We start from the raw sequence: 17869 nt of genomic DNA on the forward strand, positions 1-17869 counted from the left end.
GAATCCCAAGCAGACTCCCCACCAAACGCAGAGCCTGTGGAACTCGAGGCAGGACTCTAGGTGGGGATCCATCCCAGGACCCCAAGATCATGATCTGAACTGAAATCAAGAGTCAGATATTTAACCAACTGATCCAGGGTTCCCTATAAGATGGTCTTTTAAAAATTTCCCTTAAGTTATTGTTATTGTTGTGTTTTTGGGTCTTGACCAAGTTAATTTAGTTCCTTTAAGTATCTTATTTACTATAGTTTTAAGATCTTAGAGGAGTCTGATCTAAATCTTTGATACATTAAATATCACTAGCATGTTTTCAGATTTATCAAACCCAGTGAAGACCTTCTGAAGGAATCACGGTTTCATTTGGAACTTTAAACTAGGAAAGTCATAAATTCTCATTTTGGGCAAAGTTACTAATTTAGTATGTGCTTCTGGTGTTTGGCATGTATATCTTGCTAGAGGAACAATATTGTGAATATGCCAATTGAAAACAAACATCTTAGGGCAGGTCTTTTGCCAAGTGCTTTCTTGTTGGTTAAGGGTTTGGAGGTGCAGATGGCCAGGAAGTTCTATATCACTGGCGCAGGTTGACCTTACGCCCAGGCCAGGTTATTAGCCCCGCAGCTTTTCCACACTCTACGTCTTGCAGACTGCAGTTTTTACTGCTTTGCCCTCACAACTTCATTAGATCCCAGTGTCACTGAAGAAGTTGGGAAGGTGATAATGGAAACCATTTCAATACTTCATATCAAGCATTTGTTATCCTGACCAGTTAGAAGTCAGATGGCATCAGGGGTGGTGCAGATGCACTGTGAGGTCTCTCACAATGACAGGAAATGTGTGTCTTTGAGTGGTCCTCAGAGGTCACATGGAGGGTATTTCTATGACAAGGGTCAGGATAGCTCTGGAGTTGCTCACAGTTATTATATACAGTCAGCTCTACGCCAAGCTGTTCCTTAAAGTAACAAGTAGCTCTTTCTGAGGGAAGAGCACCCTTGGGTGCGTGGGACAGAAGTGCTCTGTGCTGGGCAGTGCCTCTGTCAACTTTGTGCGAACTATGGGATTCTGAAGAGGGGACTCTATGAAGAGTTACACTGATTTTAGGAATGTTATTTTATATTAGCTGTTCTCAGTTGGGTATGATTTTGCTCCCCAGGGCTCCTCTGACAATGTCTGAAAACATTTTTATTCATCGCAACCTAGGGGAAGGCCTCTAGTAGACAGTCTGAGATGTTGCTAAACGTCCTATAATGCACAGAACAGCTCCCACAATAATGAATTATCTGCTGCCAAGTGCCAGTGGTGCTAAAAATGGGAAACCCTGCTTTATACTTGATTGTTCTAATTTGAATACTTAAAAATTCACTATTCACTGACTGGCAATGATGTAATATCTGGGAAGAAAACCAAAATCTCAAAACGATGCCAGTAAGAGAGACTTATGTAAAAATTATGGTGATCCAATGATTGTTTTACATGAATAATCAGATAAATTATCATGAAGGAGAAAATAAGGAATTGTCTCTGCTTTAACTGTTCATTAAAATGTTTTTAGAAAATTCCAGTAAGTATGTTTCTTTACACTTCCTACTAATTTTCTTTTCTTTTCTTTTTTTTAAAAAGGATTTTATTTATTTACTTGACACAGAGAGACAGACAGAGAACACAAGCGGGTGTGGGGTGGGCAGCAGGAGAAGGAGAAGCAGGCTTCAGTGGAGTCGAGAGCCTGACGTGGGCCTCGATCCCAGCACTCTGGGATCATGACCTGAGCCGAAGGCAGAGGCTTTAATCCACTGAGCCACCCAGGTGCCCCAGCAAATTATCAGTTTTAACACTCTATCATGCATAACATGTGAGATGTATATGCACATTTCTAGAGAAGTATTTCTTTGCTTGCTTTCAGAAATGCCTAAACCAGCTATTTTCGACCCAGAAGGTGGCTCGGTGGGTTAGTGGGCAAATGCAGCTCTGTGAACAATCCCAGTGTGCCTGGAAAGGTATGGGCCAAAGATTTTCTGTTTGTTCTTCTTACCTACCCTCCTACCCTTCTCTCTCCCTGCCTCCTTCATTTCTTCCTTACCTTAGCGTATTTTATTAGAATATGTTATATTTATTAGACTAATCAATATAATTATAAAATTTCAATAATTTTCCTAATTCTCTGCCTTGCCTGTCCCATCCCCAAGTCTCATTTCCTAAAGGCAATGACCTTTAGCTCTTCCAGCTCTTCCCACTACTATTTACATCCATTTTCTTTTTTTTTTTAAGATTTTATTTATTTATTTGAGAGAGAGAGAGAAAGAGAGAGAGCAAGCATGAGAGGGGGAGAACCAGAGGGAGAAACAGACCTCCTGCTGAGCAGGGAGCAGGACATGGGACTCGATTCCAGGACACAAGGATCATGACCTGAGCTGAAGGCAGTTGTTGACCAACTGAGCCACCCAGGCACCCTGCATCTATTTGCTAAGCAGTCTTTGTAAACTGCTCTTTCTTGATATTTTAGACTTTATTGTAACTTTCTAGCATAGTGGGTAAGAACTTAGTTGTCCTGTTTCATTCACCTCCTTCAGTCTACTTAGATCACATTTCCAAAAGGTAACCCCTCACAAGGGTGAAAATCTGTATCTAACTTTGACTCCCCCAAAACTTAACTGCTCATAGCCTACTGTTGACTGGAGGTCTTAACAATAAGATAAACAGTCGATTAACACATATTTTGTATCTCATATGTATTATATACTATATTCTTAAAACAAGCTAAACTAGAAAAAAATGTTATTAGGCAAATTATAAGGAAGAGAAGATACATTTACAGTGCTGTGGGTTATTTATTTAAAAAATCCACATGTGGGTGCCTGCGTGGCTCAGTGGGTTAAGCCTCTGCCTTCAGCTCAGGTCATGATCCCAGGGTCCTGGGATCGAGTCCCGTATCGGGTTCTCTGCTAAGTGGGGAGCCTGCTTCCCCTCTCTCTCTGCCTGCCTCTCTGCCTACTTGTGATCTCTGTCAAATAAATAAATAAAATCTTAAAAAAAAAATCCACATGTAAGTGGACCCATGTGGTTCAAACCCATGCTGTTCAAAGCCCATCAGCATCAGCTTCAGGAGTAAAACAATGATTTGATATTTGTATATATTGCAAAATGATCACCACAGTAAGTCCAGTTAACATTCATCACCATTCATTGTTACAGAATTTTTTTTCTTGTGATGAGAAGTTTTACGATCTACTCTTACTAATTTTCAAATATGCAGTCCAGTATTACTAACTATAATTGCTATGTTTTACATTACATCCCTATTACTTAGTTTGTAACTGGAAGTTTGTACTTATTTTTTAAAAAACCTTTATTGGAGGTGCTTGAGTGTTTCTAGTAAACTTTAAGTTTTGCACACAAATGCAGGTCTTTGTGGCTAACACCAAGGCAGTAATGATCTACTTCTTGGTATAGCGTTGTGAAGCTCTTAGGCCTTTTATCAGAAGGCATGTGGTTGTAAAGACCACAAATTACCTGGGTGGGCTCAGTGTTTATCAATTTATGTCATTCTCAGTTTGATCACAAGCCAAGTGGTGGGACAGATGAAACGGTGGTGGCCTGTGGTTTAGACTTAGGTGGGTCTTTTGATGAGAACTAAAACTGAACCCAAGATAGGACCCTGACCTCAGATCATTATGTGTAAAACTAGCCAGAAATACCTGTGTGCTCTGGTTCAGAAACAGTGAGACAAAGAGTCAAAATAAATGAATCAATAGATATTTACTGACAAAGACTCAGAGTAAGGCTTATGTCTCTCAGCTAATTGTTGATGTGCTAGACAAATGGATACGCAAAAATTACTGTGATTTTAAGATCTCAAGTGACAGAATAAATAAATAGTCAGGATACTATAGTGTTTCTGTGTGCTTCCCACAAGTTATGTTACATTAGGTCTGGCACTCATGTGTTTTTTATTAAAAATTGCCATGAATTATTTTTTAAATTTCTGTTTAAATTAATACTGAAGAATTTTTTTCCCTTCCCTTCTCCTGCAACTTGTAATTCAGTTTTATTATGAGGACTACTTTCTTTTTCACTTTGTTATGTCTTAATACCTGCATGGATACTATGCTTACGGGATCATAAAGATGCATGGAACTGTTTGTTCTTTATAGGCTGCAGAGATGGAGTCAGAGATGAATCCTTCCATCTTAAAAGATTCAAGAATCTAGACTATTCCATACTCCAACCAGAAGTGAAGATTCATCTTACTGGTCTTCGAAATGACTATTGTAAGTTATTGTTTAGACCATGAATTGAAAAGTTGGAGTGACAAAATGTATCCTGTACTGTAGCATAAACTTGAAATTTGCTTCTGGAAGGGTCACTGGATTCTTCATGTCCCAAAGCTCTAGTACCCAAATATAGTTAATGTAGTTTGGCTTTTCCTTGTGCAGATTTCATGTGTGGAATGGGTATTTTTGGTGTTGGTGGGATATGAGAAATAGACTTTTTTTTTTTTTTTTTTTTTTACTATATTAGAATGAACTGTGAGAATGGGAGCCTATTCTTAGACATATATTTTAAACATGGATAAATCTAATCAGTCAAACAACCACATTGGGTCTTCTTGTTATGTGCCTAATTTATAATCTAGTTGGGAGGACAGGACTTTTTTTTTTTAATATTTTAATTATTTGAGAGAGAGAGTGAGTGAGAGAGACAACATGAGCAGGAGGAGGACCAGAGGGAGAGGGAGGAGAAGCAGACTCCCTTCTGGGCAGGGAACCTGGTGTGGGGCTGGATCCTGGGACCCTGAGATCATGACCCAAACTGAAGGCAGACACTCAACCAACTGAGCCACCCAGGTGCCCTGGGAAGACAGGACTAACTCAATGGAACTTCTACCAACATGTTAGTATAGAATAGAAGTAATGAATTGTGGAGTAAAAGGAGCTATAATGATTATAAGTAGTTCAGTGATCTTTGCATCTTTGTCTGAAAAGACTTTGTGGAGATATTGAGCTTTGAGCTGGGTCTTGAAAAATGGGTAGGTTTTGGAGGGATGGGGGAGAGAAGATAGAGCATTTTTAGCAATGTTAACAACGTGAGCAAGGGCAGGATGTTGGTAATTAATGGTAATGGCAATGGAGAGGATACAGTGGGGGACTGGCAAATAGGTAGGTAGATGCAAATTTTGTAGTCACCCAGGTCCCCTTAACCCCCTTAACTTTTTTTAGGTTATGGCAGTTGTCATATATTTTACATCTGCGTACATTGAAAACTCTACCATTGTTACAAATTTTACTCCAAGAAGCCATACATTTATGCATTTTAAAATGAAAGAGGAAAAACTGTCTTCATATTTACCCAAATATATAGCAATTCCATGCTTCTCTTTCATTCCTGATGATCCAGATTTCCCTTTCATATAATTTTCTTCAGCCTGAAAGCTTCTGTTAGCATCTTTCAGATCAGGTCAGTTGGCAAAGACTTCTGGTACACTTTTTATATTCTGTTTTATGATATTTTTGGTGCATGTAGAATTCTGGGTCACTAGATTTTTTCTGTCAGCATTTTAAAGATATTATAAGGACTTCTGGCCTCCATAGTTTCTGGTGAGAGTTCTAAGGTAATTTGAAGACTTATTCTTTTGCTTCAAGACCTGAATCTAATTACACATATGAGATCTTTGGATATTATTCCAAAGGTCCCTGAAGTTTGCTCATTTCTTTTTCAATTTTTTCTACATGTTCTTCAGATAAGATAATTTCTGTTGATTGATATTCAAATTCAGTGACTCCTCTGTCATTTCCATTCTGCAACTGAGCCCATCCAGAAGATTTTTCAGATATTGTAATTTTCAGTTTCAAAATTTTTTTTTTTTAAAGATTTTATTTATTTATTTAACAGACAGAGATCACAAGTAGGTAGAGAGGCAGGCAGGGAGAGAGGAGGAAGCAGGCTTCCTGCTGAGCAGAGAGCCCAATGCTGGGATGGGGCTCCATCCCAGGATCCTGGGATCATGACCCGAGCCGAAGGCAGAGGCTTAACCCACTGAGCCACTCAGGTGCCCCTCCACTTTACTGTTTATATGGTTTCTTTTTCTTCTTCTTCTTCTTCTTCTTCTTCTTCTTCTTCTTCTTCTTCTTCTTCTTCTTCTTCTTCTTCTTCTTTTAAGATTATTTATTTATTTATTTGACAGATAGAGATCATTAGTAGGCAGAGAGGCAGGCAGGGGCGGGGGCAGGGAAGCAGGCTCCCTGCTGAGCAGAGAGCCCAATGCAGGGCCCAATCCCAGGACTCTGGGATCATGACCTGAGCTGAAGTCAGAGGCCCTAACCCACTGAGCCAACCAGGCACCCCGTATGGCTTCTAATTCAGTTTTATTTTTATAGTTTCTATTATCTTTGTATATAGAACGGTTCCTATTTTTTTATTCCTCTGCTGATATTTTCTCTTTTCATTCAAGTATGTTTTTTCTTTACCTCATGAAGAATATTCTTTTCTATTCTGTGTGCATATTCTATTAGAACTGCTTTAGCACCTTTGTCTAATAATTCCTATACTTAATTCATCTTAGGGTTTTCATCTATTAATTATGTTTTCCTTGTGTCCAGTAATCTTGAATCGTGTCCTAAACGTTGTGGATTTTATGTGGTATTAACTCAGGCTCCTGCAGAGAATGTTGCCATTTTTGTCTTACTTTTAATTTAAATTTATTTTTTATTTTTTAAAAAAGATTTTATTTATTTATTTGACAGAGAAAGGGAGAGAGAGTGTGTGTGTGCTCACAAGCAGGGGGAGGGGCAGAGGAAGAGAGGGAGAAGCAGGCTCCCCACTGAGCAGGGAGCCTGATGTGGGGCTGGATCCCAGGGCCCTGAGATCATGACCTGAGCTGAAGACAGATATTTTATCAACTGAACCACCCAGATACCCCTGTCTTAGTTACATTATACCTTAAGTTTTGTCTTGCCTTTTGTGGGTGGTGTTTTGAGTCTCAGATCAGTTTCTTCTGCCTTGACTATGCTGGTTTGGGTCTTTCCCTCATATATAGGGAGTCTAGGCTGAGTCCTAAATAGATGCTTCACTCAGTTCGATTCTCAAAGCCTTTGCTAAACTGATCTGAGTTTTCCCTAAAAAACATGATTTCAGGGTTAGGCTGAAATGTGCGTGGGTTCCTACATTCACAACTAGAGTTGTGTGGCTCTCTCCCCTCCAGGACTTTCTCCACACATTTTGGCCACCTCAGGCTGGCTCCCCTCACCAGAAAGATGGTGAGCTTCCTACCAGAGCTTGAGCTGCTGGTGCTGTTCTGTGACTGGGGCCCACCCTCTGGCAAAACCATGTGAGAAAAAAAGTGAGAAACTCACCCCTGGGCAGGTTGCTTCTTCTGGTTTTGACTCCCTTACTTAGTTAACTGCATTTGCTAATTTTCCAGTTCTGAGGGAGTTTTTTTTTTTTTTTTTTAAATATTTTGTTCAGAGTTTATAGTTGTCATCAGTGGGAGAGGTGAGTCATGGTTGGCTTAGGCCACTGTAGTGGAGCTCCTGTGCCTCATAGTTTTGTATTGATATGTATCAATGAGGAGAAGAATTTTTGTCTTATAAGAAATAAGGAAGGGTTATATGTCAACTATATCTCAATTCAAAAAAGAAATAAGATAGGATACATTTTAATATGTGGTCTTACAAATATGGGTTTTTTTGGCAAAGAGTTCTAATAGTAGAAACTGGAGAGTACAGCTAGGAGTTTCCAGGTATCACTTATAAGCTAGTGATCACTTCTAGATAGACTGTAGTTGGGTGGTATTTTTGGTTTGAAATGATTGTGGCATCTTTCATATGGATACTGTAGCTTCGAGGATGTCTCTGTAAGGGTTAGGTGTTTTCCCCCTATGGTTATTGCAGTATTATTTACAATAACCAAATTATGGAAGCAGCCTAAGTGTCCATTGATAGATGAATGGATAAAGAAGATGTGGTATGGGGGTGCCTGGGAGGCTCAGTCATTAAATGTCTGACTTTAGCTCAGGTCATGATCTAGGGGTCCTGGGATTGAGCCCCACCTCAGGCTCCACACTCAGTGGGGAGTCTGCTTGTCCCTATCCCTCAAATAAAAAATAAAATAAAATAAAATTGTTGAATCACTATTTTGTATACCTGAAACTAATATAACACTGTATATTAAGTATACTGGAATTAAAATTTTTTTTAAAAGTCCAGATAATTTCAATAAAAAAATGTGCTTTTAATTTTTAGTGATCTGTTAGAAAAATCCATGTGTACTAATAATGGTAGATGAATCTTCCAAGTTCTCCAAATGACTCTAAATAAATACATTTGAGTATGAATAGTAAAATTATTATTCATTAGACTGTGACTCTTGATACAGAATTCTAGTTTTTATTTTTGAACTTCTAATGATCTGTTTACCTATGTGATTCTATTTCCCAGTTGATCATGGGAAAGGTATTAATTTATCTATCTGTAAAAAAAGTTGGTTAGTTGAAAATATTTTTTATTTGGCTAAAATTATTACTCTAATATGAAATGCTTTTCTTATAGATCTGAATACTCTAGATTGGAATTTTCAAAATCTAGTTGCTATAGCTCTTGGATCCTCTGCATTCATCTGGAATGGGGAAAACTACAATGTGACTGAAAATATAGATCTACCTCTCAATTGTAACTATGTATCTTCTGTGTCCTGGGTAAAAGACGGAACCTGCCTGGCAGTTGGCACCAGTGAGGGAGAAGTACAGGTAATGGGCAGGTTTTTTTCCCCCCCTCAAAATGTGCTCTGTGTAATTGCTAGATAACTAAAGCTGACCTTTAATAACAAATTAATATACAATAGAGACTCTGTATTAGTTGTGGTACTTGAAGCTATGGGGAGTGAGAAGATAGGGGATTCTGGTTCTTTTCTGATTGACATTTTATAAGGACTTAAGGATACTCAACCTAGCTTTTGTTTCTTTTTTTCTTCACACAATCTCCTTCTGCTGTATTTACCTTTTTTTCTTCAAGATTTTTATTTATTTATTTGACACACAGAGATCACAAGTAGGCAGAGAGGCAGCAGAGACAGAGAGGGGGAAGCAGGCTCCCCGCTGAGCAGAGAGCCCTATGCGGCGCTTGATCCCAGAACCTTGAGATCATAACCAGACCGGAAGGGAGAGGCTTTAACCAACTGAGCCACCCAGGTGCCCCTATATTTACCTTTTTAAAAGTCTTTATTCCCCCAAAGATTTTATTTTTTTTTAAGTAATCTCTACACCATATGTGGAGCTTAACTCACAACTCTGAGATCAAGAGTGGCATGCTCCTCTGATCAAACCAGTCAGGTGCACCTAAAAGTCTTTTCTCTTGTATTAAATTGGGTTTGTAGAATCCCCAGGGTTAGGACTTCAGAGAGAGGAAGATAACCTTCAGGTCTCCTTTTTCACCTCAAGCTGTGATCAGGAGTAGAGTTATTTAAAATGAATAATTTTTTTTTTTCTGATAGGCTCTCTCAAATGAAAATTTACCCAATTTCCATCTATCTATTTAATTTCTCATGTATTATTATTACTAACAATACTGTAAACAATATTGCTCATGTGTTCAGTGTGACTTTGGAGGGTCACAAGATGGCTCTCACTGCTTTCTCATCTCTACAGTGATACTGGATGCTATGAAGGTTATATCACGATTTCTTCTCACACCAAAGTTCTCATTTCTCATATCGGTCAGAGTATCTTATACTCTGAGGACTTCCAGATATGAAACTAGAAATGTGAGAGCTATTCTCAAGCTGTGGCTGCCCATTGAATTCACCTGGGGAGCTTTAAAGCAAATGTCATAAAATAAACCCCGTATCCACAGATTCTACCTCCGTTATTAAATCAGAATGGCTAGCATGAATGGCGAGCCCCATCGGTGATGTCATATACAGACAGCGTTGAGAAATGCTGCCCAGGGTTAAAGGAGCTGAGCTTTCCCTTAGTACAAGGGCTGGCGGTAGCAACATTAATTGCTATCAGGCCTTTAAGAAGACAGTGGACTGTGACAAAGACAAAGCTATGTAACTTTATTCAATTTTTGTTTTCAGTTATGGGATGTGGTAACTAAAAAGCAGCTGAGAAATATGCTTGGTCATTTGTCGGTGGTTGGGGCTCTGAGCTGGAATGACTGTATTCTCACCAGGTAAGAAGCATCTTAATGGAATGAATTATATTTGTCTCACCGAGTGATTATGGGGGCTGAGTGAACAGAACTATTATATTTAAAACCAGAAGCAAAAGCAAAACCAACCGCAGCCAAACAGGATATTAGTTAGGCAGTTATGATCCTACCTTCTTCAATATCCAGCTCCTCTGGTGATGTAAGTGGTCCATTGGCCACAGGCACCATGTTGCTATGTGCCTGCACCATGTGCTGGTACTGGAAAGTGAGGTTCAGGATCCACTAAATTGTTCAGACAAAAGGTAAAGCTCTGTTTAAGCAAAAAGTTTCTCTGCGCCAAGTAATATCTACCAGGAGGATAATTTTGTTGAAAACACGTATTTAATGCTGTCAGGATCAATAATTTGGAATATGGTAAGCTTTCTGGGGCACATTTCCTATTCATAGATCCACAGATGTTAGAGCTGGAAGGAACCTCATAGATCAGCCGGTTCCACAGTTCTCAAACTTGAGCACCCATCAACAATCCCTGAAGGGCTCCTTACAACACAGATTGCTGGTCCATCTCCAGGAACTTCTGATTCAGTAGGTCTGGAGGGGCTCTGATAATTTGCATTTCTAATTTCTGCAGTGATGCTCATGCTTCATCACTTTTGAGAACTACTGATTTAGTCTAACTAACCAGAAAGTTTAAGTGACTTGTTCGTATGATCTTACATACTTACTTTTAACAATTGCTATTCACTTTTTAAAAAGATTTTACTTTTTGAGAGAAAGAGAGCACAAGCAGGGGGAGCAGCAGAGGGAGAGGGAAAAGCAGACTCTCCGTTGAGCTGGGAGCCCCATGCGGGACTGGATCCCAAGACCCTGACATCATGACCTGAGCCAAAGGCAGAGGCTTAACCAACTGAGCCAACCACGTGCCCCACCACTGCCATTCATTTTTATACTGTAGTTCTTAAGTGGTTTAAATTAAATAAATTCCAAGGTCTTTTACAATTTCTTTAGGTACCTGAGATATAAACTTAAGATTTCAGTACCTTGTGATTATAGGTAAAACTTAAAGCTGCTTAAACAAAATACCACGTAAAGGGCTGATTATTTACTGAGCAAAGTTGTTATAGTGAGGTCAGTTCTCTATTTAAATTCCTTTTACAGTCTGTGTTGCTTAAATTTGGTTTTATTATCCATGAACAGATCCTTTCTTATAATAGCAGCTAATATTTTTGGAGTAATGTGTGCCAGGCTTGCTATACTCTTTGTGTGGATAATTGTGTTTTAATCCCTGCAGTAACTCTGTGTCGAGTTGTTTCTAATCTCCAACCAACCTGTTGCTGAATCAACTGAGACACTAGCCTGAGGTCACATGGTTAGTAAAAGGGGCAGAGTCGGGCTTTGAACCCAGGTGGTCTGGCCACAGAGCCCATATTGTTCATCAGAAGGCTGTTCAGTGTGGTGCCTGATCATTTTTAAAAAGACAACTCTGGGGGTGTCTGGGTGGCTCAGTGGGTTAAGCCTCTGCCTTCGGCTCAGGTCATGATCTCAGGGTCCTGGAATCGAGCACCGCATAGGGCTCTCTGCTCAGTGGGGAGCCTGCTTCCCCCGCATCCAACCCCCCAACTCCCCCGCCTGCCTCTCTGCTTACTTGTGACCTCTGTCAAATAAAGAAATAAAATATTAAAAAAAAAAAAAAAGACGACACTGGGGCGCCTGGGTGGCTCAGTGGGTTAAAGCCTCTGCCTTTGGCTCAGGTCATGGTCTCAGGGTCCTGGAATCGAGCCCCGTATTGGGCTCTCTGCTCAACAGGGAGCCTGCTTCCCCCTCTCTCCCTCTGCCTGCCTCGCTGCCTACTTGTGCTCTCTTTGTCAAATAAATAAAACTCTTTAAAATAAATAAATACATAAATAAAAAGACGACACTGGATTTTGAGAAATTTCAAAAATAATTGTAGGTAGTTGTTTACTTATTCCTTGGAGAAAATTAAATTAGTCTGGGAGGAGTTCATTATCTTTGATAAAGTGATATAATCTTTATCATTCTTTGGATGCAAATCGCTACCAGTAAGTAGACATTATCTCCTGATTCTGAATCACATTGCAGTTTGCTATGACATTCGGAGAGTTTTATACTCTTTTTCAACATGAGTGGCATTAAAATTAATAGTGACTTGTAGCTTAACAGAAAAAGGAAATAATACATTTCTATCTCTGACATTTCACTATAAATACATATTGCATTGAGATAATATGAAATATTCTGAATTCCAGAAACATATTTCGTATGTTCAGTACATAAAGAACCCCCTGGGGAAATATGGAAATCTTCAAAATTTATCATTTCCATAGCTTCCTGCATCATATTGAAGTCATTAGAAATATCTGTCAAAAAGGGGTGCCTGGGTGACTCAGTCGGTGCCTGGGTGACCTGCCTCTGGCTCAGGTCATGATCAAGGAACCCTAGGATCGAGCCCCATATCAGGCTCCCGGCTCAGTGGGGAGCCTGCTTCTCCCTCTTCCTCGGCCCCTGCCAACCGCATTCTCTTACTTGCTTGCGTTCTCATTTTCTCTCAAACAAACAAACAAACAAACAAATAAAATCTTAAAAAAAAAAAAAGGAAGTATCTCTCAAAGGATAGCATCTCATTATTCACATTTGAAACTTTGCCACAGAAATATTTTTCGCTTGTGTGAATAGTCACCCAGGCAGAATACCCTATCCTTATTAACTCAATGAATGTTCAAAAACTGGGTCTCGAATCTGTCTTGTGGGGTCTTTTGGTGGTTTGAACTATGCTTTCCTTCATGTTTTCAAATGCTTATTAGCAACAGGGCTTGAGTTTTCTGTCAGGAACCTGCCCCTTTACCTCTGTGCAGCGGGTCGAGGCTGGGCTGTGTTTATCATCACGACGTTCGGGTCACCCAGCATCACGTCGGAACACTTCACCACAAGCAAGCTGTCTGTGCTCTCAAGTGGTCCCCTGATGGCAGGCTGCTTTCCAGTGGCTGTAGTGATGGACTGCTGACGATATGGCCCCATGATCCCGGTGCAAAAGCCCAGGTTCAACCCCTGAAAGTCATAGCCCAACCTACAGCAGTCAAGGTAAGACATCCAGTAGCTTTCCAGGTTGCTGTCCACTCAGAGATGCATCCTTCACACCTGAGAACAAAGCCATTAAGCTAATCCTCTGAGATTTTTCTTCCCCTGGAATTTGTTTTGGATTTTGCCATCATTCTCTTGAAAGACAACCCTATTTATACCCCCAATGTGTCTGATTTTGTGGTTGTAAGTAACTGAAACCAGAGGTAAGAGAGAGCTTCTGCAAACAAATGTAAATATATTTTCTCTTTTGACAGAGGAGTCCTGGGTACATACAGCTGCTTTCAATACCGTCCAGACCTAAGACCTTAAATGATGTCATTAAAACTCTTTCTCTTTGGCTCTTGGCTCTGCCTTTCTCTGCTGAGTTTCATTTTTCATTCAGACATTTTGTGGGCAAGATGGCTCTTAGCAGCTTCAAATTCAGATCCTCCCAGATGGAACTGATTAAGAAACTACGGTTCCTTGTTACTCTGATAGAAAAGTCCCAGAACTCTGGTGTGACTTTGGGCACCTTCTCATCTCTCAGCAGTAACTGTGGTCAGATAGATGGGCACACTGGCTGTCCAGACCTACCTGAACTCACACTCCCGAAAGGAAACCCACCGTGAAAAGGAGGAGGAGAAAAGGTGCTTCAGAGTTAAACCAATATTCCATCAAGCATAATATATTTTTTTATTTCTCTGTATTTTAAATTCTTATTTCTAGTAAAAAAAAAAAAAAAAAACAAACCTATACTTTCATTCCTTTGGCATCACAGATATATGTCTTGACCTCGACATTGTCCCAGAATATTTATCACTCACAGAACAAAGAAATTGTTCTACTTTATTACCTATGAACAAATTTGTTAGAATGAGAACTTACCAAGTTAACACAGAGTTTCCTGATACAGGGTGTAATGCGTCCTACCAGCTGCTAACGCATGGTAGTGGCTCAGTACTCTGGCTTATGGTTTTAATATCCACAGGACATTAAGAATGATTTAAGGTCCAAATTCCCATCTTTAATGATTTGAGAGAAATCTAGGGAAAATGTATGTAAAATACTCTGTGAACAAAATACAAAACCCAAATAAAGCAAACAAACAAACAAACAAAAACAACAAAACAAAACACCCCCAAAACCAAAAACCCAATGTGTGAAAAACCCAGGACAAGCAAAACAAGTTACTTTCTTATGTGCCTTGTCAGAAATACAGCAAATTGAACCAAGAGCCTCTGAAGTCTGAGCGAGCCAAGCCTTGGGCAGCTAATGGCAGGATGGCCGCGCAGATAAGGATACATGGATAAATACAATGGAAATATTTATTAGACTGTCCTTTAAAATTAGTGCTATTCATCATTTCAATTGTCAGCATAAATATGCAATACTGAACCTTATTTTTCAGGATTACCTGTAGTCATTTATAAGGAAGTAAATCAACAGCAATTTTCCTTTCTGAAATGTTTTAGGAACTGAAATGCATGAGAGTTTTGGGGGTGCAAGCAATCATGTGTGGCTCCATTTGTCCTTTCTTCTCTGACCTAGAACCTAAAGACACAGGTAGACAAATGAGAGAAAAATTCATTTCGTCATCAGATTCCAGGGGGCACATGTCACCTATTCCAACAGCAGATTCTTATCCCATAGGACACGTTGAGTGTAGTTTTTAAAATATATTATTGGGTGGTTTTTCTTTGTTTAAAATATTGGCAAATTGTTCTCAAAATTTGAGGAAGGCACCTAATAGGTGATTTCCAGTCCCTTAGAAATAATCTCTAGAGAGTGCCTTTGCTCCTGCCTTTAGATCAGAGCTCCAGGAGAGCCGTGGTATATGGTGTGAAGTGTGTCACCTTCACAAGTTCACTTCCTCCAAGCCTGAGCTGCCTGTGTGATTATTTGAATTTTCAAGGCCATGGATTGGTGTCCCTGGCAGTCTGCAGTCCTTGCTGTTGGAGGCGGCATGGAAGATGGACACTTACGTGTCTTGGACATAAATACTGGGCAAAGCATCCAGACCCCAAGCACAGACTCACAGGTAAATATCTCTGCTGGAGTCTGCCTTCTCTTTGATCTTCTAGACCCTTGTGAAAATGATTGCTGTTAGAACATAGGACCCAAACACATCTCTCTGTACTTGTGAGTCTATAAAGACTTCAGTTCTTGGCAGTTTGTTTTTGTAGAACCTTTCTCTATGGGTTGATTTGTGTATCTTTTCCTTCCCCCTCTATTTCCCACACTTTCCTTCTTTCTCAGCACTGCTTTGACTGTGCTCAAATTTGTAGGTTCATTGCACCCAAACCTATTTGTATGCTTAGTCTTCTGTTGGCTTGGGATCAACGTTCCTAAAACTAAAATAGTTCCTCTCACACCTTAACCCCAGCTGTGGACTGGAGGAGGGATGAGGATGGAACATATCACCTGGTATCCATTTGAAATATATTCATAATGCATCAGACATTGCCATAACTCTGTATTTTTTTTTTTTTTTTGGCCATTATTACAGATTTGTTCCCTTATCTGGCTACCTAAGACAAGGGAGATTGCAAGCGGCCAAGGTAGTCCCAAGAATGATGTGACTGTGTGGGCCTGTCCTGGTCTGACCAGGTCACGTGGATTTTTGGGTAAGCACACAGATGACTAAAATGCATGTTCCCATTGCTAAGTGAGCTGTCACTGGCAGGAAAAGCCCTGAGTAAAAGATCTCCTCTGGCTTTTTTTTTTTTTTTTTTTTTAAGATTTATTTATTTATTTATTTGACAGAGAGAGATCACAAGTAGGCAGAGAGGCAGGCAGAGAGAGAGAGAGGAGGAAACAGGCTCCCTGCTGGGCAGAGAGCCCGATGCGGGACTCGATCCCAGGACCCTGAGATCATGACCTGAGCCGAAGGCAGCGGCTTAACCCACTGAGCCACCCAGGCGCCCCTCCTCTGGCTTTTTAAAGTATTTATTTTATCAGGAAAAAAGACCTACATCCACCCCACCTCAGGGTGTCCATAGATGAGTACTTCTGAATTTGACTCAGACTGTTCATTGCTTACAATGGTCCTGTCTTCTCCTTCTTGCATGCATGCATGGATGGAGAGTGATGGTCAGGGAGAGTTTCCAAATGCTTTTTGAACTCTGGAGTTAGCATCATAACTCATCTTTCCTTATTTTGCAGAAAAACCAGGAGTGCTACAACGTGTGGGTTTATTCAATATACATCTACCGTGTGTGAGGCACTTTTGGGGGTGGGGCGGACATACATGTAAACAAGACAGACATCATCTTTGCCCTCAGGGAGCCCATACTTTAGTGGGAAGAAACAGACTGAAAACACCAAATGTATACAGAGTTCCATAGTGATAATACCGTGACTCTCTTTGTAGATTGTGAGAATGTTATTTGGCAACAACAAAACACACTTAACAGAAAGACTTCCTGCTTCTGCTGGTCTGTCTGACCGCAGAACAACTTTGATATCCTTAAGCTGTTAGACTGTGTGATTTGGTAAATAAAAATGTAGACAGCTCTTGGCAGAGCTACCTGGGTGGCCATGCCTGAGTGTACGAAGGACATGAATTGATCCTTTGTATATTTTAAATCATAAGATATGTAATTCATGGGATATGTTTTCTGATTAGGGAAATTATTTTATTTTATTTTTTTAAAGATTCTACTTATTTGAGAGAGAGCATGAGAGGTGGGGAGGGGCAGAGGGACAGGGAGAAGCAGACTCTCCGCTGAGCAGGGAGGCCGACATGGGACTTGATCCCAGGACCCTGAGATCATGACCTAAGCCGAAGGCAGATGCTCAACTGACTGAGCTCTCCCAGGCGCCCTAGAGAAATATTTTTAATGAAGCCTTAAACCTGGTTCTTTACTGCAATTCCAGTAGATAGTTAGATCTTTCAGTGAGGTAGGGACCTCTGAAAGATCCTGGAGTCAATTTGTTGATACTGGCAATAAAGAATGAACTTAACGGGTACATTTTCTTTCTTTTCTAGCCTTGACAAGTTATGAATTCTTCAGTCGTCATGTCTTGTGCTTTTTTTCATTGATATTAGACAAAATTCCAAAGAGTACATTTAACCTTTTCTTCCCTTAACATTTATGATTAAAGAAGATGCAGTTACTTTCCAGCTTTCAGACACTAATGCTCATCTCTGACCCAGTAGTCTCTCCCACGGGCATATTTCCCAGTGTTTAGCAGGGTGATTGTTATATAAACATACATCAGGTGGTTAGCATTAAAAAGGTGAAATAGAATAGCAGAGAATGGAAACAATGTAAAAGAAGGCATTATTTTGTTAAACTTTTGTTACAGTTGTTCAATACCATATGCGTGTTTAAATATGGGGTGGCAGCATAAAATGTAGTTTTGAAAGGTGGATTGTGCTCATAAAGCTTAGAAAAAAGCTATTCTAGATTATGGCCACGCCTTTCCTTTGTCTCACCCTGTTAGCCACACTCATGATTCTCTGGGGGAAGAATTCTATTAAAGAGGTTTTCCCCATCTAACTGGAGAAGGAAGATAACTTAAGATCATTCTTCCCCTCACCTTCCAAAAGTTGTAATTTACAAGCTTTGAAGCAGCAATATATAACTTTCTAACCTGTAGGTGAGGTCTGGCCTTTGATTTGGTTTCATAGTCCTTAGCACATGCATTGA

The 17869-nt window shown here is 40.0% G+C and overlaps 1 protein-coding gene across 1 annotated transcript in view; it reads left to right on the forward strand.

Moving 5' to 3' along the window:
• CDC20B (cell division cycle 20B) overlaps nt 1-17869 on the forward strand; it is a 44277-nt gene that overhangs the window by 21751 nt on the left and 4657 nt on the right. The window contains exons 5-11 of the mRNA XM_032336236.1: nt 1901-1994; nt 4149-4265; nt 8541-8737; nt 10066-10160; nt 13013-13238; nt 15130-15255; nt 15724-15841. Of these exons, the coding sequence (XP_032192127.1) occupies nt 1901-1994; nt 4149-4265; nt 8541-8737; nt 10066-10160; nt 13013-13238; nt 15130-15255; nt 15724-15841 (973 nt within the window). The remainder of the gene's footprint in view (nt 1-1900; nt 1995-4148; nt 4266-8540; nt 8738-10065; nt 10161-13012; nt 13239-15129; nt 15256-15723; nt 15842-17869) is intronic.

The sequence above is a fragment of the Mustela erminea genome, chromosome 3, assembly GCF_009829155.1.
Source record: "Mustela erminea isolate mMusErm1 chromosome 3, mMusErm1.Pri, whole genome shotgun sequence".
NCBI lineage: Eukaryota > Metazoa > Chordata > Mammalia > Carnivora > Mustelidae > Mustela > Mustela erminea.